The sequence below is a fragment of the Bison bison genome, unplaced genomic scaffold (assembly GCF_000754665.1).
Source record: "Bison bison bison isolate TAMUID 2011002044 unplaced genomic scaffold, Bison_UMD1.0 scf7180017864108, whole genome shotgun sequence".
Taxonomy (NCBI): Eukaryota; Metazoa; Chordata; class Mammalia; order Artiodactyla; family Bovidae; genus Bison; species Bison bison.
In genome coordinates this window covers 7,489,349-7,506,203 of record NW_011494680.1, presented here as the reverse complement: position 1 = coordinate 7,506,203, position 16,855 = coordinate 7,489,349, and the positions used below count along the sequence as shown (strand labels likewise).

At 42.3% G+C, this 16,855-nt stretch overlaps 1 protein-coding gene across 3 annotated transcripts in view; it reads left to right on the top strand.

The window, feature by feature from the left end:
* Window positions 1-16,855, top strand: part of ST18 (suppression of tumorigenicity 18, zinc finger) — a 267,179-nt gene that overhangs the window by 183,844 nt on the left and 66,480 nt on the right. For all 3 annotated transcript variants that reach the window (XM_010838949.1, XM_010838948.1, XM_010838947.1), the window contains 2 exons: window positions 1,445-1,499; window positions 4,489-4,522. In XM_010838949.1, the coding sequence (XP_010837251.1) occupies window positions 1,445-1,499; window positions 4,489-4,522 (89 nt within the window). The remainder of the gene's footprint in view (window positions 1-1,444; window positions 1,500-4,488; window positions 4,523-16,855) is intronic.

The following is a 16,855-nucleotide window of genomic DNA, read 5'->3' as shown; positions in this document are numbered from 1 at the left end:
GTTAATTTTGTCTGTAGTGTTGCAGGTGAAAAAATGCACAATGGATAAATAGTCTATATTGGTTTAACTGAACATAATATATAGTGTGTTCTGGAGTTGTTTGTCTCAATAGACTATAGTAATCAAAAGTAATGAACCTATTATGTGCAGGACCTTGGAGAGTGTCGAATGGCAGTAAAAGTGTGGCGCATAAAAGGTTTATTAAAGGAAATTAAAGCCCATCATTGCCACACCTGCTCCCCTATTATAAGTCTATGGCAGGTCAGCGCTTTCCATCACAACTCAGCCTCGGAGAGCAGAGATGCGTCTCCCATCCTCATTGCAGGCACACCGCATCCCCGCCTGTGTCAGGATTTAAGGATGGAAGCCGTGGAGAGCACCTTCTGCCTGCCTCTGATTTCCAACCAGCGAAACAACTTCTTTCTGTTTCAGAATTCTTCTGGTAAAGTGCAAATGTGAATTAAACTGAGATGCTTAACAAATCCTAGTGAAATGGTTGGAGGTAGTCGGGTCAGAATCTATCTCCATGTGGACTAAAATAGCAGACTTTTTAAGTCTTGGCATCCCTTTGATAATTCACTTGGTTATATTTAAGATCATTAGTAATGATATTTTAGGGAATTGATGCTGACCGAAACAACACTCAAAGTTTCCTCTCCTTATAGATGTGGATGATTATAACTCACCTCTATTCTGGAATTACCAGAGTAAATGTCATCATCATTTCCAGTGGTATTTTACAATAGGGGCATTTTGAGGTTTTGTGCTACATTGGTTTTTTACACTGGGAGTTTTTTTTTCTAACTTAGAAACAGGCCCGTATCCGAAGCTGGTCATGCATGTGTGTTCAGTTCTGTCCAACTCTGTGTGATCCTATGGGCTGTAGCCTGCCAGCCTCCTCTGTCCATAGGATTTTTCAGGCAAGAAATACTGGAGTGGGTGGCCATTCCCTCCTCCAGGGGATCTGCCTGACCTAGGGATAGAACCCACATCTCTTGTGTCTCCTGCATTGGCAGGCGGGTTCTTTAAAAAAAGGCCTGTATCCAAAAGGTTCTAGAAATACAAGGGAATCTGGTTGAGTAACTTAGTCTGGAACATTTTGGTTTGGTATCTGAGGTTTTGTCTCTTTCACAACCACTGTTAGTCAGACCATTCTTCTTTCCATCTTCATGATGCTGAAAGTGTCTGAGTCGCTAGGGAACACTTGCAGACAAGAACATCTGCCTTCTTGTCCATTTCCTCTGGTTTCAGCATCTATAGAAGTATTTCCAGAACTTGCGGGCTGTAAGAGCAGTCACGGTTCTGTCTCCACAGAGTCAGATGCTGTTCAGCAATGGGAAAGATCCTCTGCTCTTCATAATGACCTCAAGATCTTCTAGTGGCCTGTGTTTGTATTTTAGTCAATGTCAAAGGAATGACCCAGGACTTTGTGTTCACATTACAGATGGATGCAGAGGCTGAAGATAAAACGCTTCGTACCCGTGCAAAAGGAACCAAGGGTGAGTTAGCGTGCAGATTCCGTGACCCTGTGCCCAGCACACCATGAAATGTGGGCATCCCATGCTTGGTCCCTGATGGGTTGTCAGGAGGATCACAACTTCCTTAGGATTCCCGTTTTTAAATCAAGCCAGGATGCTGCATCATAGCACTCTGTGGCTAAAGAATATGAACCAGGAATTGAAGGACCCGGAAAAAGCCAAATAATGTAGGATGCTAATGTTTACAAAATGCAACCATGAGTAGATTTAAACATCCTGCAAAACAGTATAAGGGTCAGCAAGGGAAGAAGGCTTTGTGGAGACCTCAAATTATCGACGTGACCTTTAACATCCAAGGGAAAAGTCCAAACCGTTCATTTATTGCCAAAGTGGGTTTTGATTTTTATGTTATCTGGTTTAGTGGCTCCCAATCTAAACTTCATGTGAGTAAAATGACGATGTTTGGTTTTAGACTGTCCCCGCCAGGGATTCCGGCAGCTCTGCAAAGTCATGTCTGAAAGGTTTAACTTGCCGGTTACCCTCTCTTTTTGTAACCAACAGATGGTAATGTAATATTGAAATATAAACAGGCCCTTGATGATCGAAACATCTGGAAAACAGGATTGACTGGCAATAATACCCCTTAAGGAAAATAACTTTTATTATAATTAGCTATATTTGTGTGACCCTCCATTCTAAACGGAAGGTTCAGCCTGGCCTCTGGAGGGAGCCAGTAGCTGTTCCTGGCCTGACCCACCTCAGGTTGGCCTCCTGGTGGAGGAAGGGTTGGGCTGGGGAGTGATCACACAGTCGTTTGGAAGCATTTTGAGATTTACAGTTGAAAGCATCTAATCAAATTCGATGCTTTTGTTAGCTGTGTTTATGTTGTGTAGTCAAGGTACATAATCCCCATTTCAGTGAAGTATGGAATCACCCATTTTTTAAAATTCCAGGATGATTTTTTTTTTTCAGTTAAAATAGAACCCTGACTATCATTAGGCATGATAACCAAAATGCAGAATCATGCATTTGCATTTGGTCCAAGATATGGACATTTTCTGTACCCAAACTGAAGTTGTGCAGTATTCTTTCCCAGGTTTAGTTAAAGTTACTTTAAAAGTAATTACATCATATATCCTATTATTTGGAGCAACTTCCCTGGTGGCTCAGTGGAAAAGAATCTGCCTGTAAGGCAGGACATACAGGTTTGATCCCTGGCTCGGGAAGATCTCCTGTAGAGGGAAATGGCAACCCACTCCAGTATTCTTGCCTGGGAAATCCCATGGACAGAGGAGCCTGGTGGGCTACAGTCCCTAATATTTGGAATGCAGTTTTGGAAACATCAAAGTTTTAGGCAGCAAAGTTCTCCATGGAATAAGAGTTTAGTGATAACATCCTAGCACTGTTTAGGATAGGCTCACGTCTGCCATAAATATCAGTATTCTAGGAACTGTATTTGGATTGTTCAAATCTCTTATTCTGGCTTCTGAAAGCACACGACTCTCTCGTACTTCAAATGCATTTTAATTTGCCATTCTTTTTGGACTTTGAATCCTTTTGGCACATACATAAGCACTCTTAAGCAGAGCCAAAATATTGTTGGAGAAATGAAACAACTGTTTCTCATGTAGCGTGAGTCATCTTTAAAACCACCTGTTGTCTCTCTCAATATGCTGCTTATTCTGTGGTAGGCAGGTATTTATAAACATGAACTTCTTTAGTTCCCATCATTGCTTTTTTTTCTCTAACTGCTTTCTTTTGCAAATTTATTTATTTTTTTAATTGAAGGATAATTGCTTTACATAATTTTGTTGTTTTCTGTCAAACATCAACATGAATCAGCCATAGGTGTACATATATCTCCTCCTCTTTCACCTTCCTCCCATCTTCCTTCCTGTCCCACCCCTCAAGGTTGATACACAGCCCCTGTTTGAGTTCCCTGAGACATACAGCATTCCCATTGGCTATCTATTTTACATTTGGTAATGTAAGTTTCCATGTTACTCTCTCCATACATTTTACCCTCTCCTCCCCTCTCCCCATGTCCGTAAGTCTTCGGAAAAATCAAAGCTCTTCTTTCTGTAAGTGTCTTATTTTTAATTGGAGGTTGAAATTAACATGACTCAAACTTCTCCTCTTTCTCCAGGAATAAAATTTATGGAACAGAATCTTAGGATATTTATTAATAAAATATTGTCCATTTTATTTAAATCCTTGTTTAATATAAATAAAATGCAAACAAGATTCTTTTGAAAATTTTCGTAGAGACAACAAAATTGATTTAAAAAGTAGTTCAGGGACTTCCCTCGCAGTCCAATGGTTAAGACTTCACCTTCTAATGCAGAGGTTTGGGTTCAATACATGGTCGGGGAGCTAAGATCTCACATACCTTGCAGCCAAAAAACCAAAACATAAAGCAGAAGCAATAGTGTAACAAATTCAATAGACTTTAAAAAATGGTCCACATTAAAAAAAAACCTTAAAATAAAAAGTAATTTGTCCTCTGTGCTCCTGTACTTTTTTGGTGAGATTTTAGAGACAGGTATTTGGAAGTTGATCCATGACTGCAAAGTCCCAGGGTCACTGGAGGCCTGATCCAGAACTATCTGTTCTGGCCCCTGGTCACCTGTCTTCTTGTGTCCAAAGAACCGGAAAGATGAATCAGCACAAAGGGAAACTGTTGGGTCTGCACTAATCAGGGCTTCCCAAGTGGCGCTAGAACACACCTACCAATGCAGGAGATGTAGGAGACTTGGGTTTTTGATTCCTGGGTCGGAGGAGGGCCTGGTAACCCACTCCAATATTCCTGTCTAGAGAATCCCATGGACAGAGGAACCTGGTGGGCTATAGTCCATGAGGTTGAAAAGAGTCAGACAATACTACAGTGACTTAGCACGCATGTAATGCACTAACCATGCACTGGCCGTTATCCCGAGGAGGTGAAAGGTTGCTCTTATGCAGTTTACAAAATTATGCACTGATTTTCCTTTTCTGTCTTTCTTTTTGTCAGTAGCGCCAATGGATTCTCTAATCCAGGAGCTCAGGTAAGAGTTGCCCTACTTTACTTTTTCTAAGATTGATTGGCTTTAATTATTAGAATGTTTTGTACTTTTCAAGCCTCAGATCCTCATTTGGCGGTGAGCACTAAGCCAGTGGGCCTATCTCGTGTGCCTCTGTCTCTGCACCAAAGGGACAAAGGGGAGAAACTACGGACTGTCCATCTAAAGCAATCCAAGCTAATATTCTGATAACAAGACACCGTTTTTCTGTAACGTGAGCGGTTTCCCACTTTCTCCTCATAGGGTGTGCTGCCTCTGTGTGCACACCCCACGTGTGGTTTGTTTTCGTGCTGATGGAAACAGAGAACTGAGGTCATCTGAGAACCTGACTGAGGAATAAGCCCAGGATGGTTCTCCTTAATAATCAGATAATGTTTTTTAGATTCCACATGTAAATGATATCACATGATAGGTCTTTCTTTGTCAGGCTTGTTTTACTTAGTTTGATAATCCCTGGGTCCACCAGTGTTGCTACAAGTATATTATTTAATTCCTTTTAAAGGCTGAGGAATATTCCTCTGTACATATGTACCACATCTTCTTTACCCATTCATCTGTTGATGAACACTTAGGTTGCTTCCATGTCTTGGCTAATACAAATGAACTTATTTACAAAACAGAAGTAGACTCACAGACATAGCAAACAAAGTTATCCTTACAAAAAGGAAGAGGGGGATAAATGAGGAGTTTGGGATTAACATAGACACATTACTATATATAAAATCAATAAATAAGATCCTACTGTATAGCACAGGGAGCTATACTCAATATTTTATAATAACCTCTAATGGAAAAGAATAGGAAAAATAAATTATATACAATATATATGTAGCTGAATCACCGTGCTGTGTACCAAAAATTAACACAACCTTGTGAATCAACATACTTCAATTTAAAAAATTTTAAAAAATTACCAGATAATCATGTGAATTTTTGACTGTAGGTATTTGAATGTAACATGGAATTCGGGGTGGATCTAAGCACTTCAGACTGAGAGACTGTGATATGGGCCTCAGGCAATGCTCTGGAAATTCCAGTTGACTAGTTTTTGCAGAGTAAACTCCAATACATAGGTTTTCTTTCATGGGGTCTTTGCAAGGTCTGGCTTTGTTTTGTTTTAAAGTGCATATTTAAAAAGAAACGCATGTTGCCGATACGTTTTCTGTCCTGGTGCTATTTTTTAACAAGATTTGTCAAGCAAGAGGAACCCCTTATCTCTTCTCTACGTGTGCAAACCCAGAAAGTCCCAAACTCAGGGTCTAATCCATCTTTCTGGAAGCAGCGATAGTATGCGTGTTTCTCGGGGGAAGGAAACTGGAGTACGGGCAGCAGTGTCTGGACACGCACTGGTGTGTGAACCTATAACAGTGTCTGGTACACCTGGAAATTTACAGTGTGTGCATTGACAGTTTACATCCTCATTTTTCCAGGCAGCTGTGCCCTGTGTCTCCCTGAAGGAGTACCTTCGGTCCATTCATCAATTGAATGGGACGGGATCTGTCAGAATTGGGTACAAGCCTTCATGCTGGTGCTTTTCTCTGTGGAAATGTGTTTGTAGGAAAGCCATGGCCCCTTCATCATGGATGTTGTCATTGAGAATTTTACATTTTAAACTGCTTTTATAAGAGTAGAGTCCAGAATACACCCACACATAGGGACAGGATTAAATGGCTGAAGTATCTGGCTCCCTTAAATTCTTGCTTTTGCATCTCTTCTTGTTGACAATTCCTGTTTGTTTGGAGATGATGTCTCTGAGGAGTAGAGGAGAGAAGTGGACAATGCTCGAGGATTCAGGGGTCTGTGATACGTGCCCTCCCAGGGGGGATTCTTGGGGGTCTCACTGCTGAAGAACTAAGTGTGTTTTCCAGTAGGGTTCTTTGTAGGGAGTTAAACTACTCAGAGGCAGGGAAGGCCTTTTGAGTAATGTGTCTTGAAGAATAATGTGAAAAACAAAGGAAAATTTTGGAGAAATGAATATATTTTGTGTTTGACCTAAATTCATAGAGAAAAAAAGAGGACTTTAGCAGAAAGAAACAGCTTTGTGAGAGAAGCAGCATTGTTTAAATAATCTCATTGGAAAAGACCCTGATGCTGGGAAACACTGAAGGCAGGAGAGGGGGACAACAGAGGATGAGATGGTTGGATGGCATCACTGACTTTATGGATGTGAGTTGGAGCAAGCTCTGGGAGTTGGTGATAGACAGGGAAGCCTGGTGTGCTGCAGTCCATGGGGTCACAAAGAGTCGGACACAACTGAGTCGGACACAACTGAGTGACTGAATTGAACTTAACTAATGGAGAAATAGAGATTACTATCTAAGTGATAATTAAATATGTTAATATTTATTAACATCAATAATTACAGTCAAACTAATATTTATTGAGAGCCAGAGAGTCCTGAGTGTCCTGGAGCAGTTTATTTCATCAATTCTCCAAGAACCTTACAAGGTAGAAACTATTATTTTTCCAGTTTTTGGATGAAGAAAGTGAAAATAAATAGTTTACATAAATAGCCTAAGATTAAACAACTAATAAGGAATTCAGACTTCTAACTCAGGCCAGCTCCTCACCCTGGCTGCGTGCTCTCTCCTGTGCAGTTAATGCTGATTATCCAGCATATGAATCAAAAAGAAAGTCTGCCATCCATGTCCTCAGAATCTGGATTGTTACAGTTTTGTAGTGTAACCCTTATGGTTTATTTTTAAAAGCCTGTTGGTGTTCAGTTGCTCAGTTGTGTCCAACTCTTTGTGATCCCATGGACTGTAGCTTGCCAGGATCCTCTGTCCATGGGATTTTCCAGGCAAGAATACTGGAGTGGGTTGTCATTCCCTTCTCCAGGGGATCTTCCTGACCGAGGGATCGAACTTGCATTTCAAAGCCTAGTTTTCTGAAATTAAAAAAAGAATACACTTCAATTAAAAATAACATTTCCTAGTCTTCTAATTTTCTAAATAAATGTTTGTCAGATATTCAGTTTTACCTAACTTGTCATTAAATTAGTTAATCAATTCAGAAAGCTTGTGATAATTGCTGGAAAATTCATAAGCAAAATGAATTCACCTATTTTTTTCTTTACTGAGAATGATTTTATAAAAATTACTGATTATTGTTAATTTGATAATTACTTATTTTCAACAGCCTGGTCATGCTCAGGCTAAATAGGTCTCAAGCTGTTTCTTAAATGGCTCAAGTTGATCCAGGTATGAATCCTAATTGCCATTCTATATAAACCCTGAAAAAAGTCTGATTTGTACGGAAAATTATAGTCTTGGTCTCTTTTTAATTTTGTCCAACTTCATCCATTTGCTACAGTTGTTCCTCTGACTGATTCTGCAGCTTTGTTCTAGTCCAGAACCCAGAATTTGTTGCTCCTGAATTCTGAGTATCTAAGGAAATGTGGCTGATTTTCCCCAGTGTAAAACTTGTGGCTCTTTTGCAGAGAACCTTGGCAACTTTATTTAGTTCTTTCTTTTAGAATGTATTGGACATGTTATTGCTTCTACAGCTACTACTTACAAAAACACTAATACAAATGAAGCTGATTTAAATATACTGCATATTGTTCCTGACACTAATAAAAATTGATACTGACATTCTCATCTTCTTATGATCCTCTATGTCAGCTACTATCCTCACCATTAAAAAAGCAATTTATAACCCCAGACCCACCTTTAATCATGTGTCTTATTAGCATTTCCAGCTTTTCCTCCAGCACAATTCAGGTTACATGTGGTGCTGAGGGGGCTCTCATGCGTCCATCTAAATCATGACCGTTGGATTTTCTATGCTCTTTTCTTTTATTACTGTTATCCTTAATCTGATCCTCCTGCAATTGCATCTGCTAATATTGGTAATTGTGTTGTGCGTCTGTAAAGTGTTTTACACCAGTCCAGCCCCTCTTCTCTCATTAGGAAAATATATTCCAGCCTCTGAAATGGCTTTTCTATGTGACTCTTTAGAGGCACAAGTGAATTCAAGGCTCTTAATTATATTAGAGGTAAATCCCACTGTCCTTTCATGGTCTTATTGCTGCCTCCTAGTTAGATGAAGTTTTGTAATAAAATTTTAATTTAGTTATCTCTTTACTTTGTTCGGTCACTAAATCATGTCTGACTCTTTGTGACCCCATGGACTGCAGCAAGTCAGGCATCCCTGTCCTTCACAATCTCCTGGAGTTTGCTCAAATACATGTCCATTGAGTGATGCTATCCAACCATCTCATCCTCTGCCATCTCCTTCTCCTTTTGTCTTCAATCTTTCCCAGCATCAGGGTCTTTTCTAATGAGTTGGCTCTTAACATCAGGTGGCCAAAGGATTGGAGCTTCACCTTCAGCACTATCCCTTCCAATGAATATTCAGTGTTGATTTCAAGTGACATTGTCTAGGTCTAACTGACAAGCTGGGTTGGGGGAAGTTAGTGCTTTATTCCCGCAAGGGTCTTTGACTGAAAGAGACTGGACCAGAGTCAGAACTGTGGGCCTGTCTGTGGTCCAGAGTGTACTCCATGTCTCACTGGACACAGTGTAGCCACTATATTGCCCCGATACTGCAGACCCTAGCATTCCTTTGTTCCCCCAATAGTCTTTACTTTTTAGAGCAATTTAGAGTCACAGCAAAACTGAGCAGAAGGTACAGAACTCCACACAGACCCCCCACAGGCTCCCCCACCGTCAGCACCCCCACCGGGTGGTATCTTTGTTACAGCGGATGAACCTGCACTGCCATGTTGAGATCCCATCTCAGCATCCGCATTTGGGGGAATATTTACTTACACCTCATCAACAGATGAATAAATCAAGGTGGACTATATCAGACCTACAAACCAAGCCTAGCACGTTTTCTTGATTCACAGCACTGCTGATTAGAGATCACTCTCCTTCCTTCCGGATTTTTGTATTCCATGAATGAGTGATGTGATTTTAAGTCTGTGTTAAAATACCTGGAGTACGTACAAATCTCTGTTCATTCTAGTTGTTTTCCTTTCAAAACGCTGTCTCCCAGGCGATGAACTGGTGTGGGCCTTGTCCTTCCAAGATGGATTTTTACACATCAGGAGGTGTGTGTTGTTTTTGCCATTGGCCTGAGGTCAAGGACGGGCCTTTAGAACGGGGCCAACACAGCAGGCGGAACTGAGAGACTGAAGAGCAGTGCTCTCCAGTTTGCATCTATAATGTGATGGTTGCGTGGGGCGGGTGCTCCCCAGCTTAGTTGTGTATGTTTTACTTTCCATCATAAAGCCTGAATTTTGGGAAAAACAGCATGGGGCTTATACATAACTATTCCAAGTAAAGTTTCTCAGAAAAAAATAAGAACAAGCAAATGTGCTTTCTTTTCTCTACCTTTTCTTTCCATGTTCCAATATTATCACAAGGATGTGGGTGGTACAGGTCAGCCAATGGTTCTAGGACATACGGCGTGAACATCTCCAGAAACCAGACCTTTTCTAAAGCCATGATGCAGGCCACCCTTGTGGGCCACACATGAAGATGTACCCACCGAGGCTTTCGTCTTGCAGAACTCAACCACAGAGATCACTGTTTATCCACTCAGCTCTTCTTTCTCTGGTGCTTGCTCGCTTCAGTTGTGTCCGACTGTACGACCCCATGGACTGTAGCCCGCCAGGCTCCTCTGTCCATGGGATTCTCCAGGCAAGAATACTGGAGTGGGTTGCCATTTCCTTCTCCAGGAGATCTCAACCCAGGGAGTGAACCCACATCTCTTGCCTCTCCTGCCTTGGCAGGCAGTTTCTTTACCACTAGCGCCACCTGGATACACAAACCTTTTTACACAGCCCAATTTGCTACTCTTGATTGAGGAAAGAATATTTCCTTCCTTGGTGTTTGTTCAGCACTTACTCTGCACCAACGTTGCCCCAGTTAGCACATTGGTATAATAAACCAGGGGATTATATGATAACATCCCTGTGGGTGACATTGTAGAGGGAGACGTCCCCTCCTACTCGGGGACCAGGTGTCACCCAGAGCCTACCTGCTCAGAGCACCCCTGGGTGCTTATTAGAAGTGCAGGTTCCCAGGCTAACTCCAGACTGAACCTGCATTCTTATGAGGTCTCTGAGGGCATGGCAACCACTCCAGTATGCTTGCCTGGGAAATCCCATGGACAGAGGAGCCTGCGAGCCACAGTCTGTTGGGTTGCAAGGAGTGAGACATGATTGAGTGACTAACACTTTCACTTTTCACAGGCATCTACAATGTATTCTCAGAGGATTTGGTTATGTCTCAGACAAAATCCAGAGTCTCTTTCAGCTTCCATGGATCATGTGACTGCCTTGTCACCTTGATGTGTAGGTAACCAATGCACTGAGGTTCCTTTCAACCTGCCCAGGCATATCAGAGTTCAGATGCAGTCACTGTCTTCTCACCCAGTTGTTCCATGGAGCATCTCTAACCCAATGTAGAAATATTTCATTCCATCTCTTATTTCTCCTTCATCTTCTGAGAAGGAAGAATTGACTTGAATCACTGGCAGGTTCTTCATCTCTGCTGTTATCTCTCAAGAAAGCTATTAATGTACCCACTGGAAGTCTCCTCTCAATTACAGTATGTGTTGGCAAACATAAGAGTTCTGACGCTTTGTTGTGTTTTTCCTGCTGGAAGTGTGAACCCAGATAAACGTGTCCCACATGCTGACATGTGAACTCCCTACCCCTAAAGCGTGTGTGTGCTTTAGTTGCAGTGTTTTCTCTCTGTGCGTGACTTCCTGGAACTCTTAACGCAGACGGGGACTTTGTCAGGGGAGTGTGTTGGGGTGAAACTGGGTGAACCGCCACCCTGGATCCAGGGGGCCTCGTGGTGGGTCAGACCCTCTGTGGGACCTCGGAGCCAAGTTCAGATGTCACATCCCTCTGCCTTCTTGACTAAGGCTGCTCTGTGCAGTATTTTCAGTCTCGGCCTCTGGGTCCCGCGAACTGTCCCCCACCTCCAAGCAGAGCTTAACTGGCCTCCGGCTTTATGCAGATGTGCCTTCTGACTTGTCTTCGCCTTTGAAGCTCTCTGCTGCCTTTTCACTTCGTTTTTTTCCTTGTGTGATCATTCTCCTTATTTATTTCATCCTCCTTGAAACAGAAAGTGCTTTTCTCGTATCACATCCACTTCCAAATGTTCTTCTTCCAGTCTCATCACCAGACTGTTTTCTGCAGGAAACCCCAAGCCTAAAACTCCTTCTTATTTTATTTTATTTTATGTTATATCATTCTCTTTCCATCTCAATTCTACTACATCTGTTCCTGGCAGCATTCTCTCCTTTATCTTTTCCCCTGTAGGATTTGTAGTCACTCTTTAAGGCTAATGACTAATGTCATCTCCGCCGTGAGCTGTCCCCATGACCTCCCAGGCTGACTAATACTTTCTTCCATTGTGTCCCCAAAGTACTTCTTTTCCTGTCTGTTTTAAAGCACTTATTACTTGGAATTATAGCTATTTTATTATTCATTCATCCATCTGTCCACCCATCCAGAAGAAAGCAGATCCCCTGCCTTCAAGTTTAGAATTTGGTTGGTGAGACATCAAAAAAAGAGCAAACTATTGAACAAAACTTTAATGAATCATACATAATTCTTTTTGATATACTGTTAACTTTTTGGAAACAAGATATCTATTTTATTTACTACTGTATTTTTAGTACATGATCTTACTTGAGGTGTTTTTTTTTTTCTTATTGTCTACCAATGTTCATTTAGAGAATAAGTAATGCAATTAGTGGTACAGTGGTAAAGAATCCACCTGCCATTGCAGAAGACACAGGAGACCCGAGTTCAATCCCTGGGTCAGGAAGACCTGGAGACCTGGCAAAGGGATTATTGGCAACTCACTCCAGTATTCTAGCCTGGGAAATCCCATGGACAGAGAAGCTTGGTAGGCTACAGTCCATGAGGTTGCAAAGAGTCAGACATGACTGAGCAAGCACCTTTACCTTGATGTAATTAGTGACTCATATGAAGGAATTTTTATTTAATATGTTGATTCTCTTTTATATAGTGCCTATAACCTCTCTGCTTTCAAATTCTTCAATTCTTTCCCTACTTCTGTCCGTTCAAAGTCAAGACTATTTAAAAGGGTTAAGACCCCATAGTAATAAAATATTAAAAAGTGCCAAAAAAGTAACAAAAATAAATAAAATCAAGACTGTTTAGTTGGCAAAGCTTCCACCAGCCCCTTGACTACAAATCAGGCCACTCTCACTGTAATAATCATTTCTCATTTATTTTCTCCAATCAATACCTGTTTTCCTCTACAGTCTATTTCATCCAACATAAAAACAAGGTGCTCTTAATTCTGTTACTTTCGCCCTTCATTTCCTTTGGTCATTTTCAGTCAGGAAGAGAAATCACAGTGAGAATATAAGTGCCTACTGCCTGTTTCTGAGATGCTTTTGTAAGGAATCAGCCAGTGAGTCTGTGGACAGGAGGCTTGGGGTCACAGGGCAGCAGGTGGAACCGCTGCTACTGGATGCGTGGACCCTTGGAGGAAGGTGAGCCCTGGAGCGTCTGATTCATGAAGGTGCTCACCTGGTCCCCACCTGAGGTCAGGGACATGCCTCCACTCCATGGCATGCTGCTCATGGAGCAGGATGTTCTCCAGGCCAGGAGAGCCACGCTTGTAGGGAAACGATCTCATATGCCCGGGGTGACCATGAAGTCAGCTCTGCTCTTCTGGGTACCCCGTGAAAGCTGAGAGAGTTCAAACCCCCTCAGCCCTCTGAGGGCCTGTGTCCTTGGAGGCAGAGGCAGACACAGAGCCCATCGTCTCTCTTGGGGTCAGGGGCTCCAAGTTCCTTGCAGGAAGGAAGAACTGGCAGGCCCACTCACCTTCCTGACCTCCCCTGCCTCTCTGATTCTATCTCAGCTCTCAGCTCTGGTTCTCCTTCAGCTCCCCAGTCTCTAAACACTGGAGCCCCACCCCAGGTGTGTCCCTGACCCTCTTTGCTGGTGACTTCTTGGTGAACTCTTCCAGGCTTTCAATCCACTTGCGTGTCAAATCCGCTCTTCCCTGAACTTCAGACTCACTCTGATGGGAAGTGACTTGTGGACTTGCAGGCTCAATCTTTAGTTGAGAGCTTCTAAATCAGGGACAGCCTCTAAAAGCAAGTTATTTCAGATTCAGTGGAATACTTGGCTGCCAAAGCACTGCACAGATTTGTGTGTGTGCATATATATACTTGCACATACACATATATAGTGAGATGACACGTACATTTACATACACCCAATTTTAATAATACATCGGAGGAGATGATCCCTGCTAATTCAGCACTCACTTGACTATTTTAACGCTTGATCCTCATTTTAAATATTTCTCCTGCATGGCAGCAAGTTCTGTGAAATGATTCATGATATGTTTTGGTGAAGTGGAGAAGGATAAATGGAAGCCATCCAAATGTCAGACAACTCTTGTTCATACCGATGGCCTTGTGTGTATCTGTAAGTTTCTAGTTTTTTTTTTAGTTCAGGGAACTAAGAAAGGAAACTAGATTTATGGACCAAATATCTGCATTCAGGTAAATGTCAAGAAATAAAATCGGCATTTACGATGATAGTCATAAAAGAGCCACATGCTCTAAAAGTGTCTTTTGTCACAGTCGTGTTAAAAGCCAGACATCACCATGTTAGTTGAGGGAGTTGTGTTGCTGTGTTTGTGTATGCCCTGGTCTGTTTTGTTTCCACCAGTGGGTGAGCCTCTCCCTCATGTTGGTCACTCTTGGTGTCTGTTTCTGCTGGTCTTTGACATTGTGCCCTCAGCACACCCACACACAAATGCACACACGCACACAGGTACACACGCACACACACATGAGCACATACACAGAGCACACGCACACAGGTACACACACACACATGAGCACATACACAGTGCACACGCACACACACATGGGCACATACACAGTGCACACACACACAGGTGCACACGCACACACATGGGCACATACACAGTGCACACACACACAGGTGCACACGCACACACACATGAGCACATACACAGTGCACACACACAGGTGCACACACACACACAGGCACATAGACAGTGCACACACACACAGTGCACACACACACAGGTACACACGCACACACATGGGCACACACACAGTGCACACACAGGTGCACACGCACACACACAGGCACATAGACAGTGCACATACACAGGTGCACACGCACACACATGGGCACATACACAATGCACACACACAGGTGCACACGCACACACATGGGCACATACACAGTGCACACAGGTGCACACGCACACACACAGGCACATACACAGTGCACACACACAGGCGCACACGCAGACATGGGTACACACAGTTTCCTCCCAGCCCCCCTTCCCTGGTGTTTCCACCTCACATTCTCTCCCTCTCTCCCCCTTTCCTTCTCTTCACATTACCTTTTCTTCTTTTGCAAATGTCTACTTTCAATGTTCTACTAGACCCACCCCTCTTGAACCTGAGAAAACCATTCTTTTGAACACTGAGAAATATCTATAGTAGAAACCACACCAGGAATAACCAGGAAAAGAAATCAGCAAATAATGAAAAAGGGCAACATTGATAAAAAGCCATTCTAGATGAGAAAAATGATGTGACTCTCCTTCTTACTACACAATAATCAAATATAAAGACTGCCTGAAAGAAGTATGTGTATATAAATGTCATCTGAAGAAGTGAATTAATTATATTTTAAAGAGCATGAAGCCACTATGTTAGTTGCTAATATGCCAGATATGGTTATGATTATCTTTTGAATGTAAAAACATTGCATTCTTTTTTAATATTTTCATTTTTTAATTAATTAACTAATTTGTCTGTACCAGGTCTTAGTTGTGGCACATGGGATCTTTGCTCTTCACTGCAGCATGGGGGATTTTTAGTTCCAGCCTGTAAAGTCTTAGTTTTAATATGTGGGATCTAGTTCCCTTACCAGGAATCAAACCTGGGCCCCCTGCATTGGGAGAGTGGAGTTTTAGCCACTCAACCACCAGGGAAGCACCCAAAACATTTCATTCTTAAATCAAATTTTTAAACAAATTAAGCCTTACTCTCTGTCATTCTCAATATTCAGAGCCATTCAGAGCCTGCTCTTTAGAAAGAGTTCAAGTCTGCACATCTTGGGGTAAGAAAAAGTCAGTAAATGTTCACAGGAGAGAACAGAGGACACCTGTGTTCTAGTCATTCAGTACTAAAATAGGTGGTACTTTATGCTTCCTGATCTTCATTTAAAGCCACCAAATGTAGGGTTTACTTGTGTGGTCCTGATGTGTTTCCGGGAGTGACGGCCCCATGATCACAAAGAAGCTGCAAACCCATCCCTAGTTCATGGTTTTACTTTGTGAATAAAGTAGGATTTACTGACTAACCTGCTCCTGTTAACCCCACCCACCACCATCTCTCTTTTGGCTTTCCTCGGTGGAGAGGGCAACTAGAACCAAAAGCCCATGTGGATCAACGACCTGTTGTTCCAAGGAGAATGGGCAGCCACATCGTCTGAACAGTCACTGGGTAGGTTTTGATGCCTCTCCCAGGGAAAGGCAATTCCTGTTTGCATGAAGTCATCTTCATACGCTTACATATGGATGGACTTCAGCTTCAGGCCACATTTATGAAGTGTGATACCAAGACCCAGGCTCATAGATGCATTGGTGCTGGTGCATGCATGCTCAAGTCATGTCTGACTGTTTGCAACCCACGGACTGTAGCCCTCCAGGCTCCTCTGTCCATGGAATTTTCCATGGAGCGAAAATACTGGAGTGGGTTGCCATTTTCTCTTCCAGGGCATCTTCCCAACCCAGGGATCAAACCCTTGTCTCCTGCATCTCCTGCATTGACAGGCGGGTTCTTTACCACCGTGCCGCCTGGGATGTCTATAGATGTACAGGAGATAAGAAATGAATAAGAAGCACTCTGTTCCCTTTTAGACAGTTCCAGGTTACTGGGAGAGACAACGGCAATTAGGGAGTTAAGTTTTACAATCATGGAAACTTCCAGACTCCCATGGTGGCACAAAAGGAGTGTGTTCTGACAGTGTTGCCAAAATGATATCATTGGGAAGAGTGTGTCCACCAGCATGGTGGGGCGAGGGGAGCAGGAGGGTTCAGAGTCTTCTTAGCTTCTTCCACTGTTACTCAGGATTCAGAGTAAGTTTTTATTATTGTTGTTATCATTATTATTATTACAGTGTGGCTTTTAATGGCTTGACTATTTTATGAAAAAACTGTTGTGGACATTATGCAAGTAATTGATCATTCATAAAACTTAATCCCAATTAAATGAGGAAAAAGCATCTATTAGCTCTGGCCTTATGGGAAAACA